This window comes from Callorhinus ursinus, unplaced genomic scaffold, assembly GCF_003265705.2.
Source record: "Callorhinus ursinus isolate GAN/ISIS: 27379988/994484 unplaced genomic scaffold, GSC_fseal_2.0 scaffold74, whole genome shotgun sequence".
In the NCBI taxonomy this organism is placed as follows: Eukaryota; Metazoa; Chordata; class Mammalia; order Carnivora; family Otariidae; genus Callorhinus; species Callorhinus ursinus.
The window spans coordinates 2203463-2221426 of NW_027397136.1; the positions used below are offsets into that span (position 1 = coordinate 2203463).

General features: G+C 50.7%; 1 protein-coding gene across 5 annotated transcripts in view; it reads right to left on the reverse strand.

Moving 5' to 3' along the window:
• Window positions 1-5467: 5467 nt before the first annotated feature.
• Window positions 5468-17964, reverse strand: part of WNT5B (Wnt family member 5B) — a 105251-nt gene continuing 92754 nt past the window's right edge. For 4 of the 5 annotated variants that reach the window (XM_073887013.1, XM_073887014.1, XM_025851992.2 and 1 more), the window contains 4 exons: window positions 17741-17892; window positions 16268-16515; window positions 11662-11954; window positions 5468-6880 (listed from right to left, as the gene is read on the reverse strand). In XM_073887013.1, coding sequence (XP_073743114.1) covers window positions 6422-6880; window positions 11662-11954; window positions 16268-16515; window positions 17741-17892 — 1152 coding nt within the window. In that variant the 3' untranslated portion in view covers window positions 5468-6421. The remainder of the gene's footprint in view (window positions 6881-11661; window positions 11955-16267; window positions 16516-17740; window positions 17893-17964) is intronic. The other variant, XM_073887015.1, reaches the window with a different exon arrangement.

The window sequence follows — 17964 nt, forward strand, 5'->3', positions numbered from 1 at the left end:
GCATGTCAGCCAGGGGTCGTCACTGAGTCTAGTCCAGTTCGTCTGCTTCTTAGCAACTTCACTCCCTCAACTCCATCAGACACGGCAGTGGGTGTCCTCCCGGAAGTGATTTGGGGAACAGGAGCCTTCCTCTTCACACCGTTGGGCTCATGTTTTTGCCTCTTTGAGAAGAGTTTCAGGACTTGTCCCATAATTAGGCATTTCCACAATAAAAGACTCTTCATGAGCATTTCCAGGGTAAAAACTTAGGTATTTGCATGCACAACAGCAAGCTAGATTACGTGTTGTCTGATCTAACCATCAGCACAGAAACTGATGAGGACGGAGCAGCTTCTCCTGTTTCGATGAATTTTTAAACCCTTCCACTTCATTGACTTGAACCCCCGTAAGGCCACGGGATGGTGGAGGGAGCCCTGGCCCAGGAGCCCCTTGCCCGGAAATTTGGCACAAGGGTCAGAAGAGATTTGGAATCAATTTCCCGTGGCTGGAGCCAGAGCCTGTTATTTCGGATGCTGTTGGCTGCCATGTTTCCTGCCATGAGGAGCAGAGGAAGCTGGTCTGCAGAGGCACAGAGGGAAGCGGACTGCAGAGAAGAAGGAGGAGGAGGGAGAGAGGGCCAGGGGTGTCTGCCTTCAGCTCCCGAAGACCCTGGAGTCACTAAGACTTTCCTGAACCCTTATACTGCCTCCCTCCCTTGAAGCTGATTCAAGTTGGTTTCTGTTGCTTACAGCTTTGAGAGAACAAACTACACAGTGGCCTGGGCAGTTAATCTTATCCCTACATTTCCTCTTCTGTTTAGTAAAAATCATCTTTTATTCGTTCATTCAGCAAGTGTTTCTTGAATGCTTTCTCTGTGCGAGGCACTTTTTAAGGTTCTAGGAGACACAGCTGGAAACAAAAGAGATTTTATTATTTTTTTTAAAGATTTATTTATTTGAGAGAACGAGAATGAGAGAGAGAGAGAGAGTACATGAGAGGGGAGAGGGTCAGAGGGAGAAGCAGGCTCCTCGCCGAGCAGGAAGCCCGATGCGGGACTCCGATTCCAGGACTCCAGGATCATGACCTGAGTCAAAGGCAGTCGTTTAACCAACTGAGCCACCCAAGCGCCCAACAAAAGTGATTTTAAAAAATCCTTTATGGGGGCGCCTGGGTGGCTCAGTTGTTAAGCGGCTGCTTTCGGCTCAGGTCATGATCCCAGGGTCCTGGGATCGAGCCCCACATCGGGCTCCCTGCTCAATTGGTGAGTCTTCTTCTCCCTCTCCCACTCCCCCTGCTTGTGCTCCCTCTCTCGCTGTCTCTCTCTGTCAAATAAATAAATAAAATCTTTTTTAAAAATCCTCTATGAAACTTCCTTTCTACTCAAACGGTCTCTGGAAATAATGTAAGTATATGAGAAAAGGACATAAACTTCTAATCGAGTATCCGCCGAAGGGCTGGTTGACCGGACACCCCAAGTCTTAGAAGATTTACTGGAGGTACAGGGCCACTTAAAACAATACCTCTTCCTTTTGACTTTATAATAAAATTGGATTAAAAAGGTTTACCCTGGGGCACCTGGGTGGCTCAGTCAGTTGGACCTCGGACTCTTGGTTTCTGCTCAGATCTCAGGGTCACAGGATCGAGCCCCACCCCCCCAACTGGGCTCCCTCCTCAGCCGGGGAGTCGGCTTCCTCTCTTTCTCTCTCTCTGCCCCTCCCCTTGTTTGTGCTCTCTCTCTTTCTCTAAGGTAGATAAATAAATCTTAAAAAAAAAAAAAATTCACCCTTCCTATAGCGTATTTCTTTTGCAGGCCCCTTCTGATGCTTTGTTGATAGGCCCCACACGGAGGCAAACTCTGTCTTCACAGACACGGTGGTTTCCTACCTACTTTGGCTGCAGACAGCTGCCGTCTATTTTCAGTTATCACGGGGAGCAGTAGATAATACACGTAAGTGACATATTGAATTCACAGATAATTTTAAAATCTAATTTTAGCCCCTCCTTTTCCCACTCAGTTATTTATCAAAACTACTTAGGAGGCCCAAATGAACTGATTTGGTTCTATCTTCTGTCGCTGCCTCTGGTAGAGTTGCAAATGAACAGATTGAAGACCAAAAGGCAGACAGCAGGAGGGAGAAAGCAAAGAATGTGGATAATCTATAGGATGAATGCCCAAAGAATCTAGAAAATTAGCTGTGCGAGAGAGCTGAGAGCTCAGTCTTGCTGTTGCTTAATGTCTGACCCTCACATCTATGCAAAACCTTCCTGCTTATGGACAAATTACCCACAAATCTTCTGTAAAACCGGAATTAAAGCATCCTTTACTTATTGTTTTGGTGTAAATACAGTGCAGGGATTCCAGAATAATAAAGGACTACCAAGAATATTTAGCAAGCGAGAGTGGCTCAGGTGGCCTTTCTCAGCTTCCCAACATTCCTTCCAGAGTTAGGAAGCTTGTCATCATTCGCCAGTCAGAGCTCAAGGACTTCCAGTAACGACGGACCATCCATATTCCGCAGCATTTCGGCCAGAAGGGGTGACAGTGATTTTTACTTTTTTCTTACAGCTTCCTTGCCTCAAGTGCCTCCCCATCTCCCCTCCAAAACTGATGAGAAACATCCATTCCTGCGTGCATGGGTGTGCATGAGCACATGGGTGCATGCACACCCCCACACCCCCACCCACAGACACACATGTACACACTGAAGTTCTCCCGAGATACATGTGACCAGTGTCAGTGGGGTCTGGTTATGCGTCAGAGCCCGTTTTAAGATGGAAATGACTATTTTCTTCCACCTTCTTGGGATCGTGTGGCTCTCTGCCCAAGCAGTAGATTTCTTTTTTGATGAACGACTGCAGCTGGGAGAGCGATGTGTCGTGGAGCCCTCTGAGCCACAGATGACAAAGCAAGGCAGCAAGCAAGGAGGAGTAAACGTAGCAAGTTTTGTTTCTCACCTCCTGGGATAGAGAGCAGCCGACCAGGAACTGAGTTCTCCAAATTAGGGTTTCGAATCCAAATTCTTGAGCCACTGATCAGAATGCCTTTGTGAACAGAGGCCTGCCCTCACCTTAAGCCTAGCCGTGACTGCCTTCTGACCCTCCTGTCGACTTTTAAATGGAGGCAGGCAGACATACCACTCTCCTAATTTTATCTCGAAGACAAGATGGATACATGCAAACAAATAGCTAAGCGAGTATTACCTTACTATATTTATAATAGATCTGTAGGCTTCCCCCTACCGCTCCTAGGCAGAGGAGGGAGGTAAAACATCCCAGGGCAAACCAGTTCTGCTCTGTGCCAGAATGCTTTCCCCCTCAACAGAAAGGATCCTTGAGATGGCTAGGACTTCTTTACATCCAGGCGTTACATCCATGATCCATCAGGCGTTACATCCATGATCCATCAGGCGTTACATCCATGATCCATCACATCCGTGATCCTTCAGTCAGACTACGTGTTAATCATAATACATTTCAGGTACTAGAAAGATCCTACACAGGGTAGCCGAGAGGACCTAGATGCCTCTCTCCCTGCGGATCGTGGGCCAGCTCATCCTGACCATAGGTCCAGGGCAGGCTCTGGACCACCAGCAGAGGAGCCCTCAGGGCCTTGTTAAAGATTCAGACAGTTGTCCCAGCTCTACCCCAGACGAACTGGATACAAATCTCTGAGGCTGGAGGCCTGGGACTCTGCATTTTTACAGCACACTGACGTTTGGGACCTGCTCAAGATTTGGAGGTCCTCATCTGGAAGAGCAGGAGCTCTGACTGCCACATTCTGTCCATGCTCTAACAGTGTGTGGTTTCTTCTTTCTTTTTTAAGATTTTATGTATTTGTTTGTCAGAGACAGAGAGAGAACACAAGCTGGGGGATAAGCAAGCAGAGGGGAAGCAGGCTCCCTGCTGAGCAAGAAACCCGATGCGGGACTCGATCCCAGGATCATGACCTGAGCTGAAGGCAGCCACTTAACCAACTGAGCCACCCAGGCATCCCCAGTGTGTGGTTTCTGAGCAGAAGCTCACGGTCTTAGGTTGGTTTTCAGATTTTCCAGCCACATTGCTACAGATTTCTGGTCACATCACAGAAAACTGCCAGCTCATCAGGGCTTAACACATATGCAATCATAACTTCATCACGATCTATTTGGACAATTCAATCTTTGCTAACCGTGGTGGTCAGTGGCTGCAACAATCGCATTGGTATTTGAACACAGGACTTGCTCCCTAGGTCAGAAAGAAAATATCTAGTATTTACTCAATCCCCTTGCCATGACTCTGCGAGAAGACCTCAAAAGAATTCAGGGATGATGCCTCTCCTTTCGTGAACATGGAAGTCACTTTCTCTGGACTAGTCTCTCACGGCTAATTTCCTGAAGTTTCTAAAGATAAACTGGATTTCAGCTCTTAAACACTTGGAGCACCTGACATAAGGTAACCCTCCAGGAGTTACGACGGTGATATAGGGAAGAGCCATAGTGCCAGCCCGCGTCCCAAACCCTTATTATCATGGTTGATCTGTGTGATCAAGTTCGTTTGGCTAAATGCCAGCTAATGAAGCCAAGGACATGGTTTGGATCTTTTGTAGGCCAGTCAACTTCAATCACTTTCTTTCATGGACTATTCGTCTTGAAAATGTCAACCAAAGGAACCTGAGTAATAGCTTGAGGAATAGGGTGAAATAACCCGAGGTCTAATGTTCTTTGATGACAAGTCAGGAGGTTCTTCTTTAGGCCCTAAAGACACAAGTTGTATACATGGCCATGATTCTGATTCTGACAGAATCTCTTCTAGATTGTTTTGCAATATAATTTGCTCATTATAACCCAGGTGGACTCCCTAATTCCACTATTTCCCCAGAAGTAAACTTTTCTAGAATAAAACCGGTGTCTTTATGGGGTGGCTTACTGGGTCACTTGCAGGCTGGTCACTCCAGTGCACCTGGATCAGTGTGTCCCAGGAACTACTGCCTCCCTTTCTAGAATATAACATCTCCCTTCGTGGATCATCCCTGAGCTCTGCCTTCCTCTCTCTCTCCTGGCTCCAGATCCTGGAGTCCAAGACTGGACATGGCAACATAGAGAAGCCTGGAGAGAGTGTCCCCATCACCTGTGCTTTACCAAGAACCCAGTGAATAAACCAGAGGTGACCGGGTGGGCTGTAGGATGGGAGAAGAAGGGAAGGTCAACATGAGTTTTAAACTGAAATCTCTGAATTTTTTTGTTCCTAAAAGTAAGAGTAATAGCTAGCATTTACGAGATTTAACTTTGTGTTGGCCCTTGGGGAGAGTGCTTAAATGCTTTACCTTATTCAGTTCTCATAATATTCTGTCTCTGTCTCCAACCACCAGACTAGAGCCCTAAAAAGTGTCCATTTCCTTACCCTCTCCCACACGCACATGCCTCGTAGCAGGGTTCTAAGGATCAGATCAAAAAGAAAAGGAGACTCATGAAAGATAATCATGTGTCCAAAGAAGGAAAGGGAGAGAGACTCCAGTGAAGGGTATTTAATGTCAGAGAGACACTGTACATCCGGGGCAGAGATGGAAAGAGTGTGCCAGGCCAGCCGAGCCTGAGCTGGTCGCACATCCTGTCGCTCAGGGGGGCCCGGTGGTGGAGGAAGTGACAGCAGCAGCACCCCGTTTCCTCTCCCTGTGGGAGCACAGTGCAACGTTCGCTCGCTCCAGGGACGCTCCTGGCTCTCGACGACGGCTCTGGCAGAAACATTCAGTTCATCTCTCTCCTAACATGTCAGGCCAGTTGACCCCCTTTCCCCTCGGGGCAGGGAACTGTTGGCAGGACCTAGTGAACTGTGGAGGGACAGTAATTCTCGCTGGACAGACAGGCCTGGGAGTCTGGGGAGGCGCGGGTCCCTCTGTGGTCACCTGTCAGAGATGACATCGGGCCTCTGCTCATTCCTGTAACTGTGGGTTCTGCCGGGATGCACACAACTGAAAGGGGAAGAAAGCACCGGGCCTCTTCCGGAACCAATCCGTATTCTGGACAAGACCCTGAAGACGGGATGGTGTAAGCGCAGTTCCTGCCACCTTGCACAGGGCCTCCTGGCCTAATGACGGGGGTCACAGGGCGGTCTTCCAGCCGCCAGACTCCAGACTTCCAGACAAAATCATCTTCTCCATCTACCCGCCACTTGTCTCCTCAAGGCCACGGTGGATAGACAGCGACTAGCCCCAAGTCCCGACGTCCTGAGGGAGGGGGGGAAAGCCCCTGCCCCCCCCCCCCCCGGGGAGCAGAGAACGAGCACAGTGCAATCCTCAAACATCTCCAGCAGCGTCTCTTAAATAAGCTTTTCCTTTCCATTCTTCTTTTAATTATTTATCATCCATCCCTTTATTTATACAAATATAAAATAGATTTATATAGATTTATATAATATAAACTTTGTGAGGCAGTGGAGAAGCGGCCGGAAGAGCGCCCCCCGCTGGCTATTTACAGACGTACTGGTCGACGATCTCCGTGCACTTCCTGCACTTGACGTAGCAGCACCAGTGGAACTTGCAGTGGCAGCGCTCCACCTGCACGCTCTTGAACTGGTCGTAGCCGCGGCCGCAGCACATGAGCTCGCAGCCATCCATGCCCTCCGACGTCTTGTTGCACAGGCGGCCCTGCGTGCCCAGCGAGCCCGTGGTCTCGTTGCGCAGGCAGTAGTCCGGGCTGGGGTCCACGTAGACCAGGTCCTCCGGGGTGGGCTGGTTGAAGCGGCTGTTGACCAGCTCCAGCTTGCCCTTGCGGGTGATGCGCATGGCGGCCGCGCTGTCGTACTTCTCCTTCAGCTGGTCCCCCACCTTGCGGAACTCGGCCAGCTGCAGCCAGCACGTCTTGAGGCTGCAGGACCCCGAGACGCCGTGGCATTTGCAGGCCACGTCCGCCATCTTGTACACAGCCTGAGGGGAGGAGAAAGAAGGCGGTCAGAAGGAGGACCCCCGGGGGAAGATGTCAGGAGGGTGCCTGGGGGGCGCCAGGAGCCAAATACGGAAGAGGGCTGGCGGGGGGGGGGGGGGAGAGTGGTCTTCAAATGTACAGAAAGATCTTTCCAGGAAGCTCGGTTACCCAGATTGAAAGCAGATAAAAGAAAGGAGCACCACGTAGAAAAACACTGGGGAGGCAATGCTCCAGGGATGATGGCATTTGGTGCCCTTGCCCTTCCTACTTTGTCCATTTCTTATTGCTTCAAACTTGTTATGATACATGTATCATATTTACGATCAGGGGGAAAAAAGGATATTTCTACCTTGACCAAAGTCTCAAACAAACAAATACAAACCCAACAAACCGCGTCTGGCTTTTGCATGAGATGGAGTACAGTCGGAAAAAAAAATCCAGCCATATTACCAGCCTGCGACAGAAACTGCAGGCATGGCGGGGGTTTGCAAAAGCTCTCCATGACTTTCCGCCAAATCCCCTAAGAACTCAACAGTCCCTTTTTCTGTGTTATAACACATTTGGTCATTAACTCCACGGAGTCATAGGGGCCTCACCACAAATCACGCTGTACTTGTGAATAAGACCATTTTCTTGCACCCCGGCACAGGCAGACACCCCCTGAAGAGGCTGAGTGGGGAGGTAGAGGGTGGGGCCCTGGGCCAGGCAAGAGCGGGTCGCTGGGCTCACCAACAGAGGTGATTCATCTGAAAACAAATCCATCCCAAAGCCACTGAACCACAACAATGTGGAGTGGATTTGAACTTGGGTTATCCCAAATCAAAATTTTAAAAAGCAAGAGTCGACCAGAATGCTGCTTACAAAGTGCTTTTCAGTGAAAGCATCCTGATGCATTGTGTCCAACGGCCCTGGCAGCAGGCCCGGGCGTACAGATGGCAGGATAAAAATGCAAGCCCGCTGCAGAACATTTTCTTATGCCACAGCCATTGTCATCAAATGAGTCGGGACTCATTTTTCAAGGATTTCTCTCAGATTTCTTTTCAAGAGTCCCCAGATTGTGTCTTTATTCAGCGCTGTGCCGACACCCCTGCAGGTGCAAGAAATAGCTTCAGCATCATCAGCTCATATTACTATTGTCAAAACTCTTCCTGATTTTTTTCTTTTCTGGTGTGGAATTATTCCTACTATTTTGTGTTGGAGAAACTGAAGCTCTAGAGAGGCTCAGTAATCTGTTCAGGGCCACCCAGAAGGGAGTCAGAATGCCTAGCTCTATTGCACTCCAATCTTGGGGCTTAAAAACGGCTTAGGGTGGAGAAGGAAGGAGGCTCCTCCCCAAGGTTAAAGGCACCAGCACTGGGCTAGCAGCTCCAGGCTCAGGGCATAAAAAAACCCAACACCCCATTCCAACAGGCACTTCAAAGATGGGGTCTGCAATTACTCTCTTCTGGCACATATTCCCCCCCACCCCCACCCCGGTCTGAGCTGGGGCCTGACATTCCTCCGGAAGTGGCCCTTGGTTTAGAGAAGGAGGTCAGGCATCTGGCGCTGCTGGAAGCAGGAAACATTAAGGGCCTGAAACTGTGTACCCTGCCACTAAGTGACCGAGGGGATGGGATAAGCATCTCTACTGGAAGCCAACACTTAGGGAGATTGGAGGAAGGAGAGTTGAAGGAGACTCCACAGAGTAAGAACGGGAGCTTTCGTAAAACAAATCCCAGAGGAAAGTGTCACGGATCTTCACTAAGGAGACATTCATTCCAGCCCTCCTCTATGAAGAAAGACACTGTAATACAATAGTTGTATTCTTAAGTATTTCACTATTGATAATACATAGAAGCTCCTCTGACAGGAGAAGGCCAAAAAAAAAAAAACAAAACCCAATTTTTAGCCTTTCCTGCTAACTGAAAAAGCAATAAAAGCTGATTTTTAAAACATTTCCTTAGTTCTACGTCTTGCCTCCTGGCAAAGCCCTAAGTCCCTCTTCTGCACTGTCTAATGGTATGACTGAGCTTGGTAACTAACTGATAGTAATGTCACGAGGATTAGGCAGCTTTTATCTGGAAAGTGCTTAAGCCCTTGAGTGACAAGGCAGTATCAACCCACCGCTCTGGCCATCAATGTCTAAAATGGGGTTACTAGAGACTCTCAAAGGCCAAGAGAAATTTCCTGCAAAGTATGCCCCAGATCTACTCTGTGGCCAAGATATCAGATCCTAGATAGTCCATTAAAAAAAAATTTGGGGTTGAGATGCCTGGCTGGCTCATTCGGTGGAGCCTGCGACTCTTGATCTTGGGGTTGGGAGTTAGAGCCTCATGTTGGGTGTAGAGATGACTTAAAAAAAATAAAATTAACTGGTTGTAAAATACAATCCAGGGGATTTTCCATTCCTGCCACCATTTTAGTCTTTCCTACGGAATTTTTTTGTGTAGGTGTGAGGAGGTGGGAGGTGAATACCTTTGGCCTCAGATGGTGATTGATGGCGGAGGCCTGCTCCTGGGAGAGAGGATAAAAAATAGAGGGACAGGAATTCCCAACCTGGTGCAGACAGAAGCAAAGGGAGAGATAAAGACTGTGGAAGAGGTGTGGAGCCTGGGGGAAGGGGGCCCAAAGGCAGGGAGACAGACAGAGGAAGACGGGGAAGGTGTGTAAGTGAGAAACAAGGCAGATGGAAGGAAGGTCGGCCAAGATAAGGGCCAGAACAAACAAACAAACAATTAAGGGCAATAAAACGAGGAGCCAGCAGAAGTGGGGTCAAGACTGTGACTGCAGTGGAGCCCAGATTAGGATGAATGCCGTCACCTCGGCATCTGCCCCAACGCCCCAAGGATAGCTCAGAGTAGAGACAGGAAACAGCCTTCCATGAATTTGACCTCTTCCTAGGCGGCAATATGGGAACTTTGCTCGGATGCACATGCGCCCACCCACCCGTGTAAAGCACGGGGAGCTATGGACAGAATCCCAGTTCCAGCCAGAGGGAGGAGGTGAAGTAGGCCAGACCTCAAAAATGTAGCACATGACCTACCGCAGTTCAGAGGCAGAGAGCCTACTAATGATGGAGGATGGGAAAGATTTTTAGGAATAGGTGGTATCTGAACTGAGATCTTAAAAAATGGATAGAATTTGGGCATTCGGGAGATAAAGTGAAGATCTTTTTTCCCAGTCCTCTCGTGGTTAGAGCCCCAAAGACTGACAAGCAGAGTGCCAGAGAGGAAGTTGTGGGGGACAGAGGTGGCCCCACAGATGCCCTCAGAGTGGATAGTCATCTAAGACCGTGCTGTTCTCTGTGCCCTGGTTTGAACCAGAGCAACAGCCAGAACTCCTAATATTGCCCCGGATTAACACAACCCCTCACACCCACATCTAGCCTCGGATATGGGCTCCGAAAGGAAGACACGGGGCAAATGACCAACACTGATTTCAACTTGACATCACACTACTGACGGGACTAAGTTTACACCAGCCTACCTCGTTCTACCAAGCCAACATCACAGGTCCCAATTCACAGAAAAGCCATTTCAATTCTATTTATTTGATACGTGCTCCTATGAAACATGAGTCGATCTTTTAAACTGGTAATTACTTTTAGAAATATATCCACATCCTGTTCCTGAATCACCAATGAACCAACATAAACTTTCTGAATTGATTTCTTCTCAGGAAACTGCTAGTCTCATTGTTTCATTACTTCATCTTTGGTCTCACGACAGTATCTTGCCTGGGCCCCTGAGCCAGGGGCTTGACACAGACCTGAATGCAGAAAACACGCCCAGAAAGAAGTCTGTGTAGCTTCCTGAGAGGTCTGTGGTCCACCCTGGCCCTGTGCCGGGAGCGACTCCTACCACCCAGCACTCAGATCTCACGCCTCTCTATAAGGGAGACCCTGATGCACCCCCACCCTCCCCTCCACACGGGATAACTCCGAACCAGCGGCAAGCAAAGCTGCTGCCTGCGCGAGCCCTCCGGGATCCTGCGGCGGAGGCGGACCATGTCAGGAGCAGCAAAGGGAAGCAGAGACCGAGCATGTGCCCAGGGGTGAGGTCCTCACGAGCGAGGTGCAGGCAGAGAAGGCGCACGCCCTCCGCCTGGCCATCAGGGAAGCCTAGAGCCGATGCCCAGCTATGCTCCACACGTGCGGGAAACCACGCTCACCTCAAAGCCCACATTTGAGTTTCTACTGAAACTGAGACTCAAAAACAGTCACGTCTCACATGTGATTGGTGAGACAGCCTTCAAAAGATGGTTCTGTCTCCCACTCGGCTCCCGCAAGGCACTCTGGGTGTAGAAGTGTGTCTGCGGTTAGCGCCGACCCCTGCTTTTGGATCGGGCCTCCGGATGTGCGTGATAGCAGCCCTTAAAAGTCAGCTGTGCTTCCGCCTGCACCTCTCACAAATCATAAACCCTAGGCTGGGTCTAACGGCCTTAACTGGCGGCTGTCCTATCTGCTCCCATTGCAGAGGAGGGGCAGTGAAGACAAGAACTCTACTTCGAGGGCCTGGAATCCTGATGACGAGGCTGCTCCTAAGTGCTCTAGGGACAGCTGTCCAGGGGAGAAATAAACAAGGTTCATAAAAATGACAATTGCACGTGCCCTGCTGGGGAATGGAGCCTTGTGAAATGGATCAGGTCGGCAACGCGGGCATCTAGGTCGGCGGCTGCAGGTCAGCATCACCGCAGTCAGCACGACCCCCTTCCTCACGGCCAGGCTACGGCTCCCAGCTCCGCCCAGGAGCAGCTGGTTAGCCTGCGGCGCGCGCGTGCGTGGAGGTGGGGGAGCTCCGCTTACCCTCCGCCCCGCCTCGTTGTTCTGCAGGTTCATGAGCACTCGGCCCTGCTCCTCCGACCCCTTGGCGAAGTTCTTCTCCCGCTCGCGGGCATCCACGAACTCCTTGGCAAAGCGGTAGCCGTACTCCACGTTGTCCCCGCAGCCGCCCCACAGCCAGTCCCGGGGAAGGTCCTTGGGCCGCGCTGTCCGGCTGCAGCCGCACGTGGAGAGCTCACCCTCCCTGCAGGCCCGGCTGATGGCGTTCACCACCCCCGCGGCGCTCACTGCGTACGTGAAGGCTGTCTCCCGGCTCCCTGCAAGAGAAGGCGGGAGACGGGGGAGGGATGCCAGTCTCCTACGGAGGCCCTTTCCTTCTTTCTGCCTCTCCTGGACACAACACCATCGCCTGGCCGGTAACACTCCCAGGAGGCGAAACGATGTCAGGAGAAGCGTCTTTCACTTCCCATGGCTCTAAGGGTTGGAAACTGCTCTTCATAACGAGCAGAAATTTGCCTCCCCTACCCTGTGAACACACAGACTAGAATGAATCCCTCCAGCCCTGGCCCACGCTAACATCCATTCCAGGGAAGGGTACATGGCCAGTAGATTCCGAGGAGGCAGACCTAAATGGAGGGAAGGGTGGGCATTAAGGAATTTATGGGACATGTGGGATGAACAGAATGAGCCAGAGTAGAAATCATGGGACCAATAGTAGAACTCTGTATCCTAGCAAAAACCTCTCCCTCACAGCTGCCAATTTCTCACTCCTCGATGGGCCACACATCTGTCTTTTTTATTGTTGCCATTAGCTAGACAGTGGCAGAGACGAGAAGGAGAAGTGAGCCAGAATTACAATGTCCAGAATCATCCATGCTGTTTCCCTCTGTCTTGCACGGGATCCACGCTGCCTCCCAACTTGAGAGCACTGGGGAACCACATCCACAGGATACTCAGCACCATCTCACCAAATGTCCAGATCGCTTCCAGTAGAAACTCTGAACTGTGTTCCTCTCTATTGCTGCAGTGAACCACTTAAAAACTCCTATGATGCACGTTCCACTTCAATAAAAATGTTTATAATTAATAATACTCAGCCACCAGGGAAATGCAAATCAAAATCACCATGAGGGGATGCCTGGGTGGCTCAGTCAGTTAAGCGTCTGCCTTCGGCTCAGGTCATGATCCTAGGGTCCTGGGATCGAGTCCCGCATTGGGCTCCTTGCTCAGTGGAGAGCCTGCTTCTCCCTCTGCCTGGTGCTCCCCCTGCTTGTGCTCCCTTTCTCTCTCTGACAAATAAATAAAATCTTAAAAAAATCACCATGAGATACCACTGTACACTCACGAGGATGGCTAGAATCAAAAAGGCAGGTAGTAGGGCGCTTGGCTGCTTCAGTCGGTAGAGCATGTGACTCCTGATCTTGGGGTGGTAAATTCAAGCCCCACGATGCGTATAGAGATTACATAAAAAACAAAATTTTAAAGATAAAATAAAATAGGGGCGCCTGGGTGGCTCAGTCAGTTAAGCATTTGCCTTTGGCTCAGGTCATGATCCCAGGGTCCTGGGTCCCACATCAGGCTCCTTGCTCAGCAGGGAGTTTGCTCCTCCCTCTACCCCTCCCCCCTGCTTGTGCACTCTCTCTCTCAAATAAATAAATAAAATCTTAAAAAAGAAAAAGTAGACCTCCCATAATCCTGTCTTGGCAGGTCGAGACAGAAGCAATCTACAATCCTCAACTGGTCTCTCACTTTGCCCTCCTTCTTGATTGTCTAGGTAGGACACAGTCAAGCTTGCAACCAGACCAGACTGGCCAAGTCAGTTTTTCTCAAGGAACCAGGGGTCAGCTTCTGGTCAGACGTAGACTAGGAGCAGGACAAGAAAAACCCAGATGAGGTGGGAAGTCACACTCATGATTCAGCCATCAGGACTGACATCTGAGTCAGTGCTAATCCACTGCCAGAGACCAGGGCTCTATCTAATCTAGGGTAGTCAGACTAGGAGAATGAGCAACCAGGATGCTAGGGTGACCGACTGGCTTGTCGGGAGGAGGGCCTATTCCCCTCGGTGGGGGAGCCATGCCTGAGAAGTCTTCCTGAGATGGAGTCGCAAGCCCCTGACCTGGCATCCTGGGACAGGGAGGAGCCCTGATCTGCAGCCCGACCCACATCCCTCCCACTGTGACTCTTCCTTTTCACAGCATTCCTCAGGGAAGCGGGCTGGGCTTTCAAGACAACCCAGCCCGTCATCTTTTAATGACTTTAATCACCAGAACATTCTTTCTTATAGTCATTTGAAAAATGCCTCCCTGTAACTTCCGCCCGCTGGAGCTACGCTGTCTAATCCCTTCCCATTTGACAACCTTTCAGCATTTGAAAAGAACTGATAGGCCTTTTATGTTTTGTCATTTCCAGCTACATAAGTCTGATTTCTTCCTCAGTTCTTTAGCAAACATGCTTTTCCGAGCTGAATCATGCCTCTCAGAATTGCCTTTCAAAATAATGTGCCCGCATCTGAACATAATACTGCAGACACTCTGTGCTCTGACCGTCCTGGCCTATCCTGATGGGTTCGGATCCCACTCTGTCCTCAGGTGGATTAGCTGTCCTTGCAGGTGCTCTGCCTCTTTTGGTTGGAGCACCTAGGATGGGCAGCTCTGCATTCCTGGGGAGAAACTGGGTCCTCTGCTAAGTGCAGACTACTAGTGTTGCTCTCAGCCAGCAAGACATAATGCAGGGCTTCAGAATGGACAAGCAAGCTGGGCGGCTTCTCTATACGTGCAACAACTCAGAGTGGAAACAAACCATCTCAAGGATAAAGACTAATAAACCCGCAGCCATGATGCTGCTAGAGAGACATGGCATCTTCCCCCTACGAGGAGACAGCAGGACAGGAGCACGCCCTCCCTCTCTGTCCCTCAGTAGTGCCACCCAACTACCAGGAAGGTGCCCCCCATGCGCCCCTGACCAAGGCTGAGCCATGCACCACGGCTCCCTCCAAGGTGCTCTGCTGCCCTCTGGTGGTGGACTCTGGCAGCAGCTTCAAAGAAGGGAGGACTTTCTTGGAAGTCATATATATGAGAGAGAGAGAGAGAGAGAGAGAGAGAGAGAGAGGATTCCCCAGGAGCCACCCTGGGATCAAGGGCATGAATGGAGGATAGCTCCCCAGGTAGCATAAGTCTGCAGGGAAGCTACAAAAAGAAACTGTGAAAATAAGGCAAGCAGGGGGTTCCGTTCGTTAACAGAACAGGGTCCGGGGAGAATGGGAGGTCCGGCTGGCACAAGTCATTCCCCCAAGCCAGTCCGCACCCAGTGGCGTTTCCATTCCTGCTAACTCCTTCTTTTCCTCAAGTAAAGCTCACTTTTTGGCTGTCACTCAAACAAAATTACACATGAAAAGGATCTAGGGGATGTCAGGCATGCATTAGGTCCCTGAAAGTGATTTGTGGATGCCTCTCCCTACACCTGGGGTCCTCCTGCTCTCCTGCTCTCCTCATCCAGAACCCAGCGCAGGGAGTGCTGCTAAGACTTCACCAGATACTAAGTGTATTTGAGGAGAATCAATAAATTATGAACAAGTCCCACTTAACCCCAAGTCCATTCTTTTAGGAAAGCTGCCCAGTAAGACTGTGGCAGGAACACGTGAGCCCTCCTTGTCTAGACCTTGAGTTGATACTCAAGGAAGGACGAAGGCAGCAAGGTTCAAAGCATCCTTTCCCCTGGTCCTCACTTGTCAACATGGGTAGGGGAGAGAGGTCAGGAGGGAGGGGCCTTCCTCATACCCTGCTTGCTGCTAAAATCGTTCTTTGGGAAAAACTCAGCCTCAGGTAACTCCCAAATGCCCTCCTTCCTTGGAGGGGAAACTCTTTTGGAGAATGTGAGACAGGAGAATACAGTGCCCTGACACCTTCCTTCTATGGCCCTGCCGATCAGACCCAGTAGAATAGGGCCGGATTTCTCAATTTCTTGCCAGGGAGGGGAGGATTGCATTTCAAAAGGACCTCAAACAATTAGACCCCAAATCACACCTCCATCTAAGCAATAGGGCAGACGGAGAGCAGGGGGGGGGGAAGGGACAGGAATCCAGGAAGAGGTGGCCTCTCATCTTTCTTCTGGGTCTGTCCCCTTCCCCCACATTCACACACATCCCTTTAGAATGAAAAAGCCAGGACTGGATCTGGGTCAGGTTAATGACGGCTATCACCAATTTGGCCCAAAGTTTCTATCTCTCTCTCAGGGTCCAAGTGGCAGAGGTAAAAGTCATCTAGACTTTCAGAGCTGCAATTTTCAGTTCTCTACCCAATGCTGTCAAAGCATGCCCCCCCCAGCCCCCGTCCCCTGTGCTGAGACAAAGAGCAGTCTGACTCAACTCCACTGTTCTGCCACCCTCCCAGAGCGAGCGGCCGCTGACTGCTGCAGACAGGGTGAAGCTGGGAGCGGAGGGCTCGCCGGAGCGCTCGCTGGGTGGCCAACACGGCATCTGAGACTCCGCTTCCTGTGTGCGTCTCCCTCTCCCCTTGCACACCACTTCCAAGCCCTGAAGAACTCATTTAGACACTGGTGAGGGCTCCCTGTGCCAGGCCTGGGGGGTGAGCCCGGCTCCTCTAGCCAGCCATGTGTCAGTGGCTCTTACCTGTCTGCATGACTCTGCCAAAGACGGACGCGTTGTCCACCGTGCTACAGTTCCACCGCCGCTGGCGAAACTGGTACTGGCACTCCTTGATGCCCGTCTTGGCTCCCTCCCCGATGTAGGCCATGTGTTCCTGGTACAGTTGGCACAGCTTCCTCTGGCCAGGGGAAAGCCCAGGAAGCTGGCTGCACACGGGCTGGGCACCGATGATAAACATCTCGGGTCTCTGCACCGGGCTCATAGCTAAGGACCTACAGTGGAGAGCCAGAGAGAGGACAGAAGGCCAAGGGGTGAGCGTGTGCCGTGTGCAGCATGAAGTCATTCATTCGACACATGTAGCAAGGGCTTTCCTTCTGTGTGCAAGGCCCTGTACAAAGGGTTTGGAAAGGAAGCTTCCTCAAACAGAGGCCCTGCCTTCAAAGGGCACTGTAGGAAACTGAAGCACAAAAACAGATGACACGGGAGGTGTCAAGGGCCAAAGCCAGCCTTGAGCTTCTGGATCCACAGCGATCAGACAGAGAAAGAGCTCTTACAGCCAGAGAAAAGATTTTATAAGGCAATGGCCAGAGTGTGAAGTGGGTCTTAAGGGATGGGGGCAGGCAGAGAAGGGCAACAGAGAGGGCAGAGGACATTCATTCCAGGCGGAGGACAGAAACAGCCAAACCTTAACAGGAGAGCACATGACTCATTCAGGGGCTGCAGATGATTTGTTCACTTTAGCCTGTACGCAGGGTATGTGATGGAAAGCAATGAATTCCTTCAAATAGCACTGCCCTTATGCCTTGCAGACAGAAGCCAATTTACATACATCACAACACAGTCTAAAGGTTTTCACTTCCATATCCCACCCACAAATCCCCTAACCCACTCTATCTGTTCAGGGGCTCTCGCTTTGGCTGCTCCTCCTCTACCAGAGTAAAGTGTTCAGTTAGGTGAGAGGACTGTAGATGTGCCATCTGAGTACAAATGTGAGCGGGGCCCAGACCAGGCAAGATAGGAGGGGAGGGCCGGCCATTTCCAGGTTGACTTGGCCATGACAATAGTCTTGAAAACACAAAAGAAGGCCACACAAGGGTCCTGCAAATCTCTCAACCTCTCATCTGGTCTTCAGACTTAGGAAATAGGAATTCTCCTCTCCTTACCCCCACCGGAATAAAAGAAATCAGTGTTCTCATTGATCCAATAGCAACGCAAGAGCTATTTCTAACAACCCATGGGGACGGAGGAAGGTCCTCAAAAAGGGGAAAACAGACAGGATCAGAGGAAAAGCCCAAATGAACTAATCCTTTATCCTCGCTGACCCTTTACCTCTGGGGCTTGTGCGAGAAGAGGGTGTCCTAGTTTTCTTGGGATGAAAGCGGTCCTTAGGGTTCCTACCAATAAAGGAATGATCACAACACACGGTGACCCTTCTCCACATTTAATTACCAAAGGAGGTGTAGGTTGTAGAGAAGGGCCTCAGCCGCTCTCACTCACCACCAGGAGCTGGCTTCGGCCGGAAGCTGGGCCCAGCTGGACAGCAGAGCGGCGGCTAGCAGCAGGAGGCTGGCCATGGTGGGCCTCGGCCTCAGCCCCCCCCAGTGCCCTGGGAAGACCCCGGGGGCGGTCGGCTTCCGAAATGGGGCTCCCTGGAGAAGACAGAAGGGAGGGAGCATCAATGTGGAGATGCAGCCGATGAGCCAGGACCCGGGGACAGGAGG